General features: G+C 44.3%; 1 protein-coding gene across 1 annotated transcript; it reads left to right on the forward strand.

The window, feature by feature from the left end:
- The first annotated feature begins 1,618 nt into the window (after nt 1-1,618).
- LOC146345241 (7-alpha-hydroxycholest-4-en-3-one 12-alpha-hydroxylase-like) lies at nt 1,619-3,160 on the forward strand. Its single transcript, XM_084855108.1, has one exon. It carries the CDS (start codon nt 1,619-1,621, stop codon nt 3,158-3,160), a length of 1,542 nt encoding a protein of 513 aa, XP_084711234.1.
- Nucleotides 3,161-13,604: the final 10,444 nt, after the last annotated feature.

The raw sequence follows: 13,604 nt of genomic DNA on the forward strand, positions 1-13,604 counted from the left end.
TAATCTGATACCTGAAACACCTACCAGTGAGTAATGGTAGTTTTCTGACTCCATTTTGAAACTGCACCTATACTGCAGATCTCATAGCTACAAGTTTTCACCTAATTTTGAAACTTTTTGTTTCTTCCTCCAACCGTTGCTTCTTATACCAACTAGCCTGATTAAGAGTTCTGGAAAACTCGAAAGCTTACACACTATTTTGTGGCATTTTGGCTGGTTCTAATAAGGGCACTGCCTAACTGGATTCTGGATGCCAATCCCCTGGGCTCTGACCTGATTTTGCATTTTTTACTCATGGGCCAGTGTGGCTACCTTTTGTTTTTTATATCCAGTGGTCTAGAATCAGTTGATGGCATATTCACTCAGACTCCCATGAGGCCCTGGAAATTCTGGCCAAACCAAACGAGGAGACTGCCTGAGATGTATTCTGTTCAAGCACAGTGAATTAGATGTGCACAATGTTTAAGCACAACCCAGCATCCAGACTCCCCTCTCCCCTTGGGCTAGGAGAAACCCTGCCACAGGCCTTTTTTAAAAGTCCCAAGAGGGAGATTTAGAGAACCTTGCCAGTTAAGTTACTAACTCCTCTGTGCAGACTAAATTCTGTAGTCAAGGTTCAACAGGCAGCATAGTGAACTTCCTACTTAGAGTACAGGTGTGAAGTCCTGCCTCTTCTGCCTGTGATTGCTACCAAAAAGCACCTGCCATAATTCAATATAAAAATGCAACGATTATACTCCTTTAAAATGTAAAGATCTGGATATCTCACAGGATAAACAAGGAACATGTAACAGAACACAAAAAGTACAAACCGTCAATATCTGTTCAAGTTGGAACAAGCAGTCTTGTCACACAGGCCTGATTTATATTTTATTTGAGTAACATGGTTGCCATGCTACTGTGATAGTTCAGATACTGCTGAATAATGAGCAAAACGTCCAGTTCATGGTGTTGTGGAGCCTGGGAGTCCTTTCAGATGAGGCTGTCATTGTGCAATCAACCTGCTTCATTCACAACATTTTACAAGGGTGATCATCTTCCATTTGTAATCCTCCCATATTTTTCCGCTGCTTCTTCCACCTTTTTTCTGTCCACAAAATATCCACGAAGGAGGAAAAGATTAAATAGCTGCACAATGCCTTTCGACTGGTAGTGCTAGAAGCCATCTGTCCGGAGGCACCCTGGGTGATTCTGTCTTACACCTGTTGAACCATGGAAATGGCACCAATATGATTAAGTTAACAGAGAGCTTTGGCTATGGGGTGGTATAGAAATGTTGTTGTTATTATTAATGTGAATCAGGCCAGAATCTTAGCCCTCTGACTAAGCTCCTTACATGTTATCTTAGCAATGATCCCCAGTTATTATACCCTGGTCTTGTTTTTGTTTTTTTCAGTGAATGTGAACTGACAGAACATGGATATGATAATAGTGCAGGAGGTGCAGGTGAATACCAGAATGCTATTAATGATGCAGTGAGGAGGACAACTCAACTTTGCCAACTCAAATGGAATGAGGCAGCTTGATCCAGTTCTGCCAAACGATCACATACTTTACAAGTACACCCGTGCATCTGTTCTTCTTTTCAGTGAGTAGCATTTCTTCCAGCACATCAGTGATGGATTTCTGGGAGACTGTGCTTTGTGCTTTCTTAGCAACCTTCTGTGCAACCATAGTTGGCAGACTCTATACAATAGGAGCATTTCGCAAGAGGAAACCCAAGGAACCTCCTTTGGACAAAGGCTTCATTCCATGGCTAGGACACGGGATAAGTTTCAAGAAGGGCCCTGTAGAATTTTTGGAAAGGATGCGGAAAAAACATGGGGATGTTTTCACAGTGCTGGTTGGAGGGAATTATTTACATTTTGTGATGGACCCTCACACTTACAACCACATAATAAAGGCATCAAAAGACAAACTGGATTTTTATAAATTTGGATCAATTATAGTATTTAATGCATTTGATTTTTGTACATCCGAATCTCACCATAAGATTGTGCAAACAATTAGCAAGAAGAATCTCAAAGGTAAGGGTCTAGCTGTCCTGAACCAGGTGATGATGGAGAAGTTGAAGACTGTGATGCTTCACAGCCAGCATTCAGGGGAGGGGAAAAGATCTTGGCAGCAGGATGGAGTCCTCCACTTTAGCTACAAAACCATCTTCCACGCTGCTTTTCTGACTTTGTTTGGAACTGAGCCAGATGAAGATGTAGAAAGCAAAGAAAATGGTAAGGATAATAAAGTAGCACAGTATGGAGAGTTGTTTGAATATTTCCAGAAATTTGATCATTTCTTTCCCCAAATGGCCCTCAACATGCTGGATCCTCTGGGCAAGAGGGAGACACGGAGACTGAAGAAGATACTCTGGGACATTCTGTCAGTAGAAAAGATATATCAGAAGGACAACATCAGCAGTTGGGTAACTGAGCAAGATCAGCAGATGGCGGAGACAGGGATGACTGAAAAGATGCGGACCAAATTCCTATTTCTTCTTCTCTGGGCATCTCAAGCTAACACTGGTCCAGCTACTTTCTGGATTCTTGTGCATCTCCTTAAATATCCGGAAGCAATGAAGGCAGTGAGGGAAGAAGTGGACAGCGTACTAAGAGAGTCGGATCAGGAAGTCAAGTCAAGCAGCCCCTTCATCAGCGTGTCCTTGGATATGATAAAGACTCCTCTTCTCGACAGTGCAATAGAGGAAACTCTGCGCCTGAAAGTGAGTCCTTTTCTGTTCAGAAGTGTGGTACAGGACACAGATCTTAAGATGGCTGATGGGAGAGAATATATTCTCCGTAAAGGAGACCATCTACTTCTTTTCCCCTTCATTGCACTGCATATGGATCCAGAAGTCCATCCTGACCCCCAGACCTTCAAATATGACAGGTTCGTGAACCCAGATGGTATAAAAAAAGAATTCTTTAAGAATGGGAAAAAGTTGAAGCATTACAGTATGCCTTTTGGTGGAGGACCCTCAATGTGCCCTGGGCGATTCTTTGCTCTTAGTGAAATGAAGATGTTTGTCATCTTGATGCTCACCTACTTTGACATGGAACTGGTTAATGCAGAAGAAGAAATACCGCCAACAGATGGGACACGCTATGGGTTTGGATCTACACATCCTTCTCGTGATATTCAGTTTAGGTATCGATTACGATTTTAAGGGGAAGGAAACTTAAACCTGGCTTTCATAGCTTCTCAGTACATTCATTTGCAATAATTCATTGTTAAATCCTGGTGGGAACAGTCTGTAAAATACCATTTATTAAGGTTTTCTTTAAGTATGAAGTACCAACATTCCAGAGAGTGTCCATGTTATTTTGTATCGGCACAGAATAAAAAGTACAGTGGCACCTATTCTGAATGGTGTATATAGCATGAGCTTTCATAGGTTAGAGCCTCTTTCATAAGATGTGTGAAGAGAAAGGGTAGGAGGTATATAGCTCTAGTTTGGAAAGAGGTTTAATGGCGCTTTTGTCATCTTCATTCCTATTACCTTCACAGAACATTCCATGGATATTGTGATGAAAGTCTGTCGCACTTGCCATAATAGGCCTATTAATTGCTAGATTCCAGAGCACATAATCATGACTTCAGCAAGAGCATAATAACTATTTGAACCACTTGTGAGAATCCTAACGGTTTAAAATCACTTTTATTCCTCACAGTACATAAGGCAATTGAAATGGTAAATAATAGTGATTATTTACAATCCTTTAGAGATTTCACAATCCTTCAAACAAATTATTGTCTTACAATTCTCACAACAGCCTTGTAAGGTAGATCTGTGTTATTCCATATTGCAGGCTGGAGCATGCAGCAAAGACTGGAAGCGAATGGCATATCTAAGGCTAACTTGTGTGGATTCATTGCAGAGGCAAGATTTAAATGAGGGGTTGGCCAAGACAGGGCACATTTGGGGAGGACTGGTGGTTGGTTGAAAACCTGAAGGGCGTAAAATTTTAAGGGAGGTGAAAGTTGTCACCCTTTTAGGAAATGGTACTTAGTTCTGAAGAGGTGGCAGGAGTGGTTGTTTTTTGTATGGTCTGGTGGTTCTTTTTGTACTAGAAAAATACTAGGCCACTGCTTTTTTCCTGGGAAAAATAGGTGGGGGCAGCCAAGTTTGCAACATTCTCCTCCTCTCCTTTGCAGGGAAGGAATGGTCCAGCAATGGGGTGGGATGCTGCCCTGTTGTAATTTAAACTGGGGACTTCATAGAGTCATAGAATAGTAGGATTGGAAGGGGCCTATAAGACCAACGCCCTGCTCAATGCAGGAATACAAGCCAGAGCATACCTGACAAGTGGCTGTCCAGCCTCGACTTGAATGCCTCCAGCGTAGGAGAGCCCACCACCTCCCCAGGTAATGGGTTCCATTGTCGTACTGCTCTAACAGTCAGGAAGTTTTTCCTGATGTTCAGCTGGAATCTGGCTTCCTGTAACTTGAGCCCATGATTCCATGTCCTGCACTCTGGGATGACCGAGAAGAGATCCTTGTCTTCCTCTCTGGGACAGCCTTCCAGGTACTTGAAGAGCGCTATATCTCCTCTCAGTCTTCTCTTCTCAAGGCTAAACATGTCCAGTTCTTTCAGCCTCTCCTCACAGGGCTTTGTTTCCAGCCCCCGATCGTCTTTGTTGCCCTCCTCTGAACCCTCTTCAGTTTGTCTGCATCCTTCTTAAAGTGTGCTGCCCAGAACTGGACACAGTATTCAAGATGAGGCCTAACCAATGCTGAGTAGAGGGGAACTAGTACTTCCCAAGATTTAGAAGCTATGCTTCTATTAATGCTGCCCAAAATAGCATTTGCCTTTTTTGCAGTCACATCACATGGTTGGCTCATATTCAGCTTGTGATCGACAATTCCACGATCCTTCTCGCTTGTAGTGTTGTTAAGCCAAGTATCCCCCATCTTGTAACTGTGCATTTGGTTTCTTTTTCTTAGGTGCAGAACTTGGCATTTATCCCAATTAAATTTCATTCTGTTGTTTTCTGCTCTTTAAAAGTTCTGTACTTAAAAAAAGAAAAGAAAAAAAGGACACACCTCCCCCCCCCCCCCGGTACCCCTTGAGTCCTTCCTCTGTTGTGATAGTGCCAGAGGGTTCAGGTCTGGAGCTGGCTGCCAGTGTCAAAACAGAAGATTTTACTATTATATGTGAACCCAAAGTTCTTTTTCAGACAATGAGATGAGTTAGGCTAGAAATTTCTTATCTCTATGCCATGAACCCTGGACATTAACACGCCCTTGTCCAGCCATTTTTGTGGGTTTAAAGTATTTATTTTTTGTTTAATTTACAAACGTCTATACTTCTGTGTCCCTAATGAGTCCCCTGAGTATCTCTCCCTTATTTTCGGGTGGCCCTGTTTCACTTCCAAACTCATACCAAGTTGACTACCTGATTACTAGAGGGTATAGGTGAGACTTGCAACGAAATGTTGCAGTATATCCCAATGCCCCTAAGAGCGGTACCTCTCTTCAGAGGTCCACATAGCAAGCCCTACCCTCAGCCAGGGAACCTACGGCCACTGACAGGCTGCACACTGGGTTTCCCAGAAATAACATTAAATCAAACAGGAGACCAATCTAGCCTTCCTATGAGCCAGAGAAGGAGCAATGGCAGGGAGCTTGCTTTCCCCTCCCTACCAGAAAAAACACTTGGCTCCAACTGACTGTTGCCCTGGGACTGCAGAGAAAAGAATGCTGTTTACCCCTCTGGGGAAAGAACACTCTGGCTGCATCCCCCACCCAAGGAACGAGCCTCATTCAAGCAAGAACACCAGCAAGGGAAGACCAGCCTGACACGTTTATAGCTGGCCATCCTTTTCTGGCCGTGAAAAGCCCATTTCCCCTCTCTTCCTGCTCCCTCCACTACTCTTCCCTGGTGTGTCTTCTTGTCATTTCAGTTTGTCAGCCCGGTGGCTTACACACTGGCTCTCCTTCTCCCTCTCTTTTATCTCCCTTCTCTGGCTCTCCCTCTCTCTTTTATTGATATGAGTCGCTCTGGGAGACAACAACCATTTGAAAAGTGGGGCAAAAATGCAGTAAGTACAGTAAAATAAATAAAATAGTGCAGGACTGTTTCAGCGTTCAGTGCTCTTTGCTAGTTTTCTCTCCCAGGAATAGAACAGTAAAAGTTTTTGTCGTATCTGTGGGACCTAGGAGGGTGTGGCATTGCATGATTGCTTGAAAAATGCTGGATGTTCAGGGCCTTCTGCCTCTGTATGCTCCTTTTCCACTATCCATCCCTGCCTTACTGCAGTTTCTGTAATGGTGGTGCCAATTCAGCAGTAAACAAATCTCCTTAAACTCTTTTTCTATTATTATTATTATTATTATTATTATTATTAATTTATTTATATCCCGCCTTTTCCCCCAATACTGGGACTCAAGGCGGCTTTATATTAAAATTTATACAATTAAAACCTAGAAACAGAAATACAAGTGTACAATAGTTAAAATATAATTAAATCATCAATATTAAAATTGTAAATTTTACGGCAGCTCCCTAGCCCCTACACATATCCTTCTGAATTTTTTACAGTTCCTTTTCTAGGGACACCTGTATGATGTATGCCATTTTCATACAAGTTTCCCGCCCCAGAAAATAATCACAGAGGGGAGGAAAGGGAAACAAATCCCAATGTGAAGATTCCTCTGTCACAAAAATGGCTGCATTTATCCTTCCAAAAAAAAGAGAGCTTCGGCTATTGGGCAGTATAGAAATGAAATAAATAAAATAATAAATAAATAAATAAATAAAAATTTCGCCATTTTCTTAGTTAGGGACATGTACTGTATGCCATTTTCATAACTTTCCAGAACGTGCATTCTTTAAAAAAGAAAGAAAGGTGGGGGAACCAAATTGCATTCTCTTGCACAAAATGCCTGAAACTATTCATCTGGAACTTGGAGGGATTGATCCCCTCAAAAGGGGGAACTATTCCTAAAATTCCCATCAAATTCTATCAGGTAATAAGAACAATATTGCCAGTTGCTTGAAAACAGCAACAGCAGCATTCATAGGCATCCAGCACAAAATTCCCTACACCAACATGTCTGAAATTTGGCAGATTTAATTCACTCACAGAGGGCCACTATGCTGCTGAATGCCATCCAGTTATGTCAAATAGCACAGAAATAACACAGAAGTTAAAGTCATTTATTGATTTTCGTTTATAGTCAATGGGAGGCATGAAGCTTCAGATTTCCAGATCAAGAATTGGATTACATTCTGAGTCAAATTGGTCTGCCTCTGAGTTGGTCCAATGTGAATGGAGCTGTTTTCCGAATTGCTGGATTGGGGTCTGAACTGAAACTTGTGGCTGGTGCACATCCCTATTATGTACCTATTGTTACGAACCACATTAAATTAGACTGGCAGTCTTAAGCAGCCCATGATGGCGTGGTATCTTTTACATCATTTAAACTAAAATGTGTACTACCGATAATTAGCATTTCCTACTACTGCCAACCTAGAGATGAAAAGTGTGGGGTGGGAAGAAAACAATGAGAAGTGTGGGGCAAAGTATATTTAAAGGCACTTCCTAACATTGCTAATTGCCACTGTTATGAACACAGTAATTGGATCCAGTGTCTCCATCTGCCCCCTCCCCCAGAATTGCCCCCCCTATGCCTGATGTGACCTGTTCCATAATTGCCCCCCCCAATTATGGAATGATCTCCTTGATGAGGCCGCCTGGCACCAACACTGTTATCTTTTTGGTGCCAGGTCTCTTCTCCCAAGCATTTGGCAGCATATGATGAGTTTTAATCAATCTTGGATTGGGCTTATGGTTATGGCTGATTGTTTGAAGTTGTTTTAGATATATGTTGTCTTTGTGTATATTGTCTGTTCATGTGTTTTTTATGTAAATGACTTTTAACCTCAGTATACTGTATTTTTAATATTTTTAATCTTTGTAAACCGGCCAGAGAGCTTTGGCTATAGGGCAGTATAGAAATGTAAATAACAAAATAACAATAAATACCAGCATCCAGAAAAAACTGGTTCACACTGTATCATCAAATAATCTGTTGCAGGTGAAACGCAAAGACAAGCAAAACCTATGCATGCACTGTGTTTAATGATAGCATACAGCCAACCAGCTGTTGACCAGGAACCCACAAGCAGGGCATAAGTGCAACAGCACCCCCCCACCCATGTTCCTCAGCAACTGGTGTACATTGGTTCACTGCCTCTGATACGGGAGGTAGCATATAGTTATCAGGACTAGTAGCCATGGACAGCCTTCTCCTTCAAAAATTTGTCCAATCCCCTTTTAAAGCCATCCAAAGTGATGGCCAGCACAACATCTTGTGGCAGTGAATTCCATAGTTTAACTATGCACTGTTTAAAGAAGTACATCTGTTTATCTGTCCTGAATCTTTTTTTACATAAGCCATGCAGAAATCACACTGCCGGGTTTGTACGTCATGAGAAGGCACCCTGAAAACAACCCAGAAATAAGCCATGGGTTCTCAGGGTGACTTGTACATGGTTAACAACCCATGCTTAAGCCATCCTACCGAGTTCAGAGAATATGACAAGCTACTCTGAAACAAACAAGGCTGACAACCCACCATGGGTTGTTCAGTTGTGCAGATCAGGCCATAGAGTCCGCCAAGTACGTTTGAGCCCTGCTGGATCAGACCAAGGGTCCATCTCTAGTCCAGCATTCTGTTCACACAGTGGCCAACCAGCTGTCGACCAGGAACCCACAAGCAGGACACAAGTGCAACAACACCCTCCCACCCATGTTCCCCAACAACTGGGTACATAGGCTCACTGCCTCTGGTACTGGAGGTAGCACATGGCCATCAGGACTAGTAGCCATTGATAGCCTTTTCCTCCAGGCATTTGTCCAACCCCCTCTTAAAGCTATCTAAAGTGGTGGCCACCACATCCTGTGGTGGTAGCAAATTCCATAGTTTAACTATGCTCTGAGTTGTTGTTTTTAAATCTCCCAGAGGACGCAAGGGATTCATTATCTTCCAGGAGTCATGGAATGTGTCAGTTGTGACTTGGAAGGAAAAAAAAGGAAAATCGGGGGGGGGGGGATAAATCGGCCTGCTTGAACGCCTTACAGTTTTCAGAATCCCAGAGGAAGGCATGACTTGTTGGCTAGCATGGTTGGAGAGCCTGAACAGGAGCACTCTTCATTAGGAAGTGTGTGTATTGCATGGTTGTACTATAGCAGGGGTGTTGGGCCTCTTTCACCCTGATGGCCAAATTCCATTTCAGAGAAGCTCTTGGGGGTCACAGTGGGTAGGGCTGAAGGCAAAAGGCGCAGGGCCAAAAACGTCTGCTTATTTCAGCTTAAAGCTCTTAGTTCCAGTAACTAGGCTTTAGAAGGGGCATTTCAATGGGGGAAAGGTCCCAATACATGGTCTGACGGCAAATGAGGCAGCCACCTTGCTGAGGTTAAGCTTGGAAGGTCAGTGCTTGGAAGGGAGACCGCCTGCAAACCACACATAGCCACCTTGAGTTCCACGATGGAAGAAAGGTGGGATATGAATGTAATAAATAAGAAAGAATGGGGGAAGTTTTTGAATGGGAGAAAGAACCACACAAAAGCCAGGAAACCACCAAAAGATCAGTGGTTGGGGAAATGGGACATGGCCAGCTGGGAATCCAGGAGTCCCAAACTGGGACCTCAGAAGGGCTGGATTTCATTTCATTTATTACATTTCTATACCATGCCATATTTCCCAGTAGTAATGTATGGCTGTGAGAGCTGGACTATAAGGAAGGCTGAGCGCCGAAGAATGGATGCTTTCGAACTGTGGTGCTGGAGAGGACTCTTACGAGTCCCCTGGACTGCACGGAGGTCAAATCAGTCCATCCTAAAGGAAATCAACCCTGAGTGCTCATTGGAAGGACAGATACTGAAGCTGAAGCTCAAATATTTTGGCCACCTAATGCGAAGAGAAAACGCTCTGGAAAAGACCCTGATGCTGGGAAAGACTGAAGGCAAAAGGAGAAGGGGACGGCAGAGGATGAGATGGCTAGATAGCATCACCGATGCAATGAATATGGACTTGAGCACGCTCCGGGAGAGAGCGCAGGACAGGAAGGCCTGGCGTGCTATGGTCCATGGGGTCACGAAGAGTCGGACACGACTGAACAACAACAACAACCATGCCATAGCTGAAGTTCTCTGGGCGGTTCACTATATATATATATATATATATATATATACACACACACACACACACACACACACACACATATATTTATTTTATTTATTTATTATTAAATTTATTAATCGCCCATCTGGCTGGTCACCCAGCCACTCTGGGCGATGTACAACATACCATAAAACAATTTAAAACAATAAAATTCTACCATAATTTTTTTTTTTAAATACCCTAACCCACCCCAAATGCCTGCCTGAACAACCACGTTTTTAATGCACGACGGAAGCTCATTAAAGAGGGGGCATGACGGAGTTCCCTAGGGAGGGAGTTCCACAGAGTGGGGGCCACCACAGAGAAGGCCCTCTCCCTCGTCCCTACCAGTCTAGCTGTCCTGGCTGATGGGACAGAGAGAAGGCCATCCGAGGCTGATCTTGTTAAGTGGCCTGTCTGGTGTTGCTGGAGGCGCTCCTTAAGATAGGCTGGGCCGGAACCATATAGGGTTTTAAAGGTCAAAACCAACACCTTAAATTTGGACCGGAAAACAACTGGTAACCAGTGCAACTCCTTCAGCACTGGAGTGATGTGATCTCGCCGGCGGCTGCCTTTAATCAGGCGAGCCGCCGCGTTCTGTACCAGCTGCAGCTTCCGAACCGTCTTCAAGGGTAAACCCACGTAGAGCGCATTACAGTAGTCTAAACGAGAGGAGACCAGGGCGTGTACTACTGATGGGAGCAGATGGTCCAGGATACCTGGAAATAGAACCAGTGTGTTATCATGTTTAGAGTGCTGGACTGGGGGCTGTGGTAAAAGTCCAAACTGGACTTGGAGGTCCGTGCCCAGCTGAGGCCTTGTACCATGCGGTAACTGGGGGGCTGTCTTGGCTTTACCTTCTTTTTGACAGCCAGAATTGGGGTGTTACATGGCAAATAACATTGTACAAAAACAAGACACCTTGTTTTAAGAGTTTTTCAATTAGTTTCCCAATGCATTCTCTGGCTTTCAATGACATGGGATATTACTTCACGGGGGGGGGGGGGGAGCATGACAGTACGGACGGTAATTTTTATAGGAGCTGCAGATTTTAGCAGCCCAATTTCACCCGAATCTTTCGCTCAGTACTCAGATGGCAGCCCTCTGAGCTCTTCTGGCAGATCTGTGTCTGTTGGGGGACTATCCTCCTCTAAAAAAGCCATAACATTGGAGGTAGGCAGGGTGACATAGAGCCCATCTTGGCTGCAACTGATAGAAGCATTTAACTTTGCTAGCAGGTCTCTTCCCAAGAGGTTTATTGGGCTTTTTGACATCATCAGGAAGGAAGGAATGATCTGCTGCAAAAGGGCCAATTTTACCTGTAACTGGTTGACTCAAGGGAACAGTGGATAATTTTCTATCAATTCCTATGACACTTTTTCCGGAATCAGAAAGGGGTAAGGTGATTTTATTTAGCATGCTTTTTGCAGCGCCAGTGTTAAGAAGACAGTCATAAGGTTTCCCATTTATGTTAAGGGTCAGAAAAGGTTTTGCCAGCTTCAATTTCCAGCTGTTTGGGGTTTGACTCTCGCTCTCGCTACCAACCATCCCTAAACCTCCTTCTACCCATCATTCTGACATACCAACACTTTCTGCTCCCTGGTAAGTGGCGGGCCCTTGCCCCTGCCACTGCCCAGTCTACTGATCTTCTTGCCTTTGATTCCCCTTCTGGGGACACTCATTTTTCCAGTGACTAGGTTGCTTGCAATAATGGCACACATCCCAGTCATAACCACTTCCCTGTCCTCCCTCATTTGCCCCTGCACTTGCTCCTCTACCACATCCTTTCTTACCACGTCCACGACCAAACTCTCATCTTCTCCCTCAGCCACACCCCGGGAACCTTGTTCCTGTAATGGCTGCGGCCAACAACTTAGCCTCTAACTCTTTCTCCTTCTTCCGTTGCTTCTGCGCCTTCTCCTCCCTTCCATCAAACACATACTTTGCTATTGCCAACATCTCCACACTATTTTCCTGCCACCCTGGCTGGTGTTCCCTGAAATATTTTTGAAAATTAGGAGTGGCTTGCTCCACAAACATACCTACTATCAGGGTAGCATGCCTTGCCTCATCAGGGTCAACGCCCCCATACATGAGCAGAGCGCGAGTCAACCTAACCAAGAAATCAGTGGAGGATCCTGATTTTTCTTGAGTCACAGCCCGCACCTTAGACCAGTTTATAGTTTTCTGACCCATTCGTTGTAGAACGGTGCGCATCCATTCTTGGTACTGAGTTATGACTGTGCAATCGGCTGCATCATTCAAATTTAACAGGGGTCGGGGTAGGCATTTAAAACCCCTATCTGACCCATTTGTGTACGGACACTTTGAATTTGGTTTATAGCTGGATATATCCTTGGGATGGCACCAGATCTTGGTTCTCTGGGTAGGGGGGCGGTGGACAAGGTGGCGGAGGCGGCGCGGATGGTACACTCACGAAGGATGCTGCTTTACTTCTTGCTTGCCTTTTCTCAGCCACGTCAGCCCAGAGAAACCAATAATCCATGTTTTCGGACACCCTGTCCTCTAGAACAAGATGGAGATCTCTTAAGATGTTTTGGTTGAAGGATCCTTTGGGTGGCCATGAGTGACTAAGAACTGGCCATTTTTCTGTGCACAACAGAACCAAGCGCTTTTTACTCAAACCAGCGATGCCTGGCAGAGTATTCCATTGCTTAAGCATAACATCTAGAGATGACCCTGTCAGGACACTCCGACCCCCATCCATATTGTCTCCTTCAACCAGTTAAGGCTGTCCTATATATACCTTTCAATACTTAATGGACATCACCTTAAACAAAGGAACCAACCAGGTGGTCTTACCTTTTTTTTTTTTACCAGTTAATCTTACCCTACTTGGAGTTGGCCTTGGTTTTGAAGCACACCCATCTCGCCTGTTCAAGAAGACCCCAAGGTGAACTCACCTAGTGCCGGCTGGGTTGTTCAGGCATCTGGGCAGGGCGTGATTGCGCTGCAAAGTTAGGCCCTCTGGGCTGGCTCGCCAGATTGTGGTAAAAGTCCAAACTGGACTTTGAGGTCCATGCCCAGCTGCCCTTCAATTAAGCTCTGGACACACGGGTAAGATTCAACTCGAGTTTATTAGTGTACAACGAAGGCAGCTCTGTCAACCCAGAGGCAGCCCAGATCAACACTCACCAGTTACATTTATAATCATAATGTGGCTAAATAAGTTACATCAGCCATGCCTAGCGCGCATGTCTGCTCATTATCAATTAAACTTTTACCGGACCATCACCCCCAGTCTCTTCTCTCAGCGCCCTGTAACTTTTTGCAAGGACGACGATTCATAGACCTGGGGTGAGTTGCTGTGGAGACAAGATAACTTATCCCTACTGTCCTACCAGTTTCTCCTTCAGTACAGAAGAAACAAAGACAACAGTTATGGGCTTTTGAGGAATCTGCCACATTGGCACAAAGAAGCC

Source organism: Heloderma suspectum, chromosome 5 (assembly GCF_057233095.1).
Source record: "Heloderma suspectum isolate Gila_16-S chromosome 5, 16-S_ref, whole genome shotgun sequence".
Lineage (NCBI taxonomy): Eukaryota > Metazoa > Chordata > Lepidosauria > Squamata > Helodermatidae > Heloderma > Heloderma suspectum.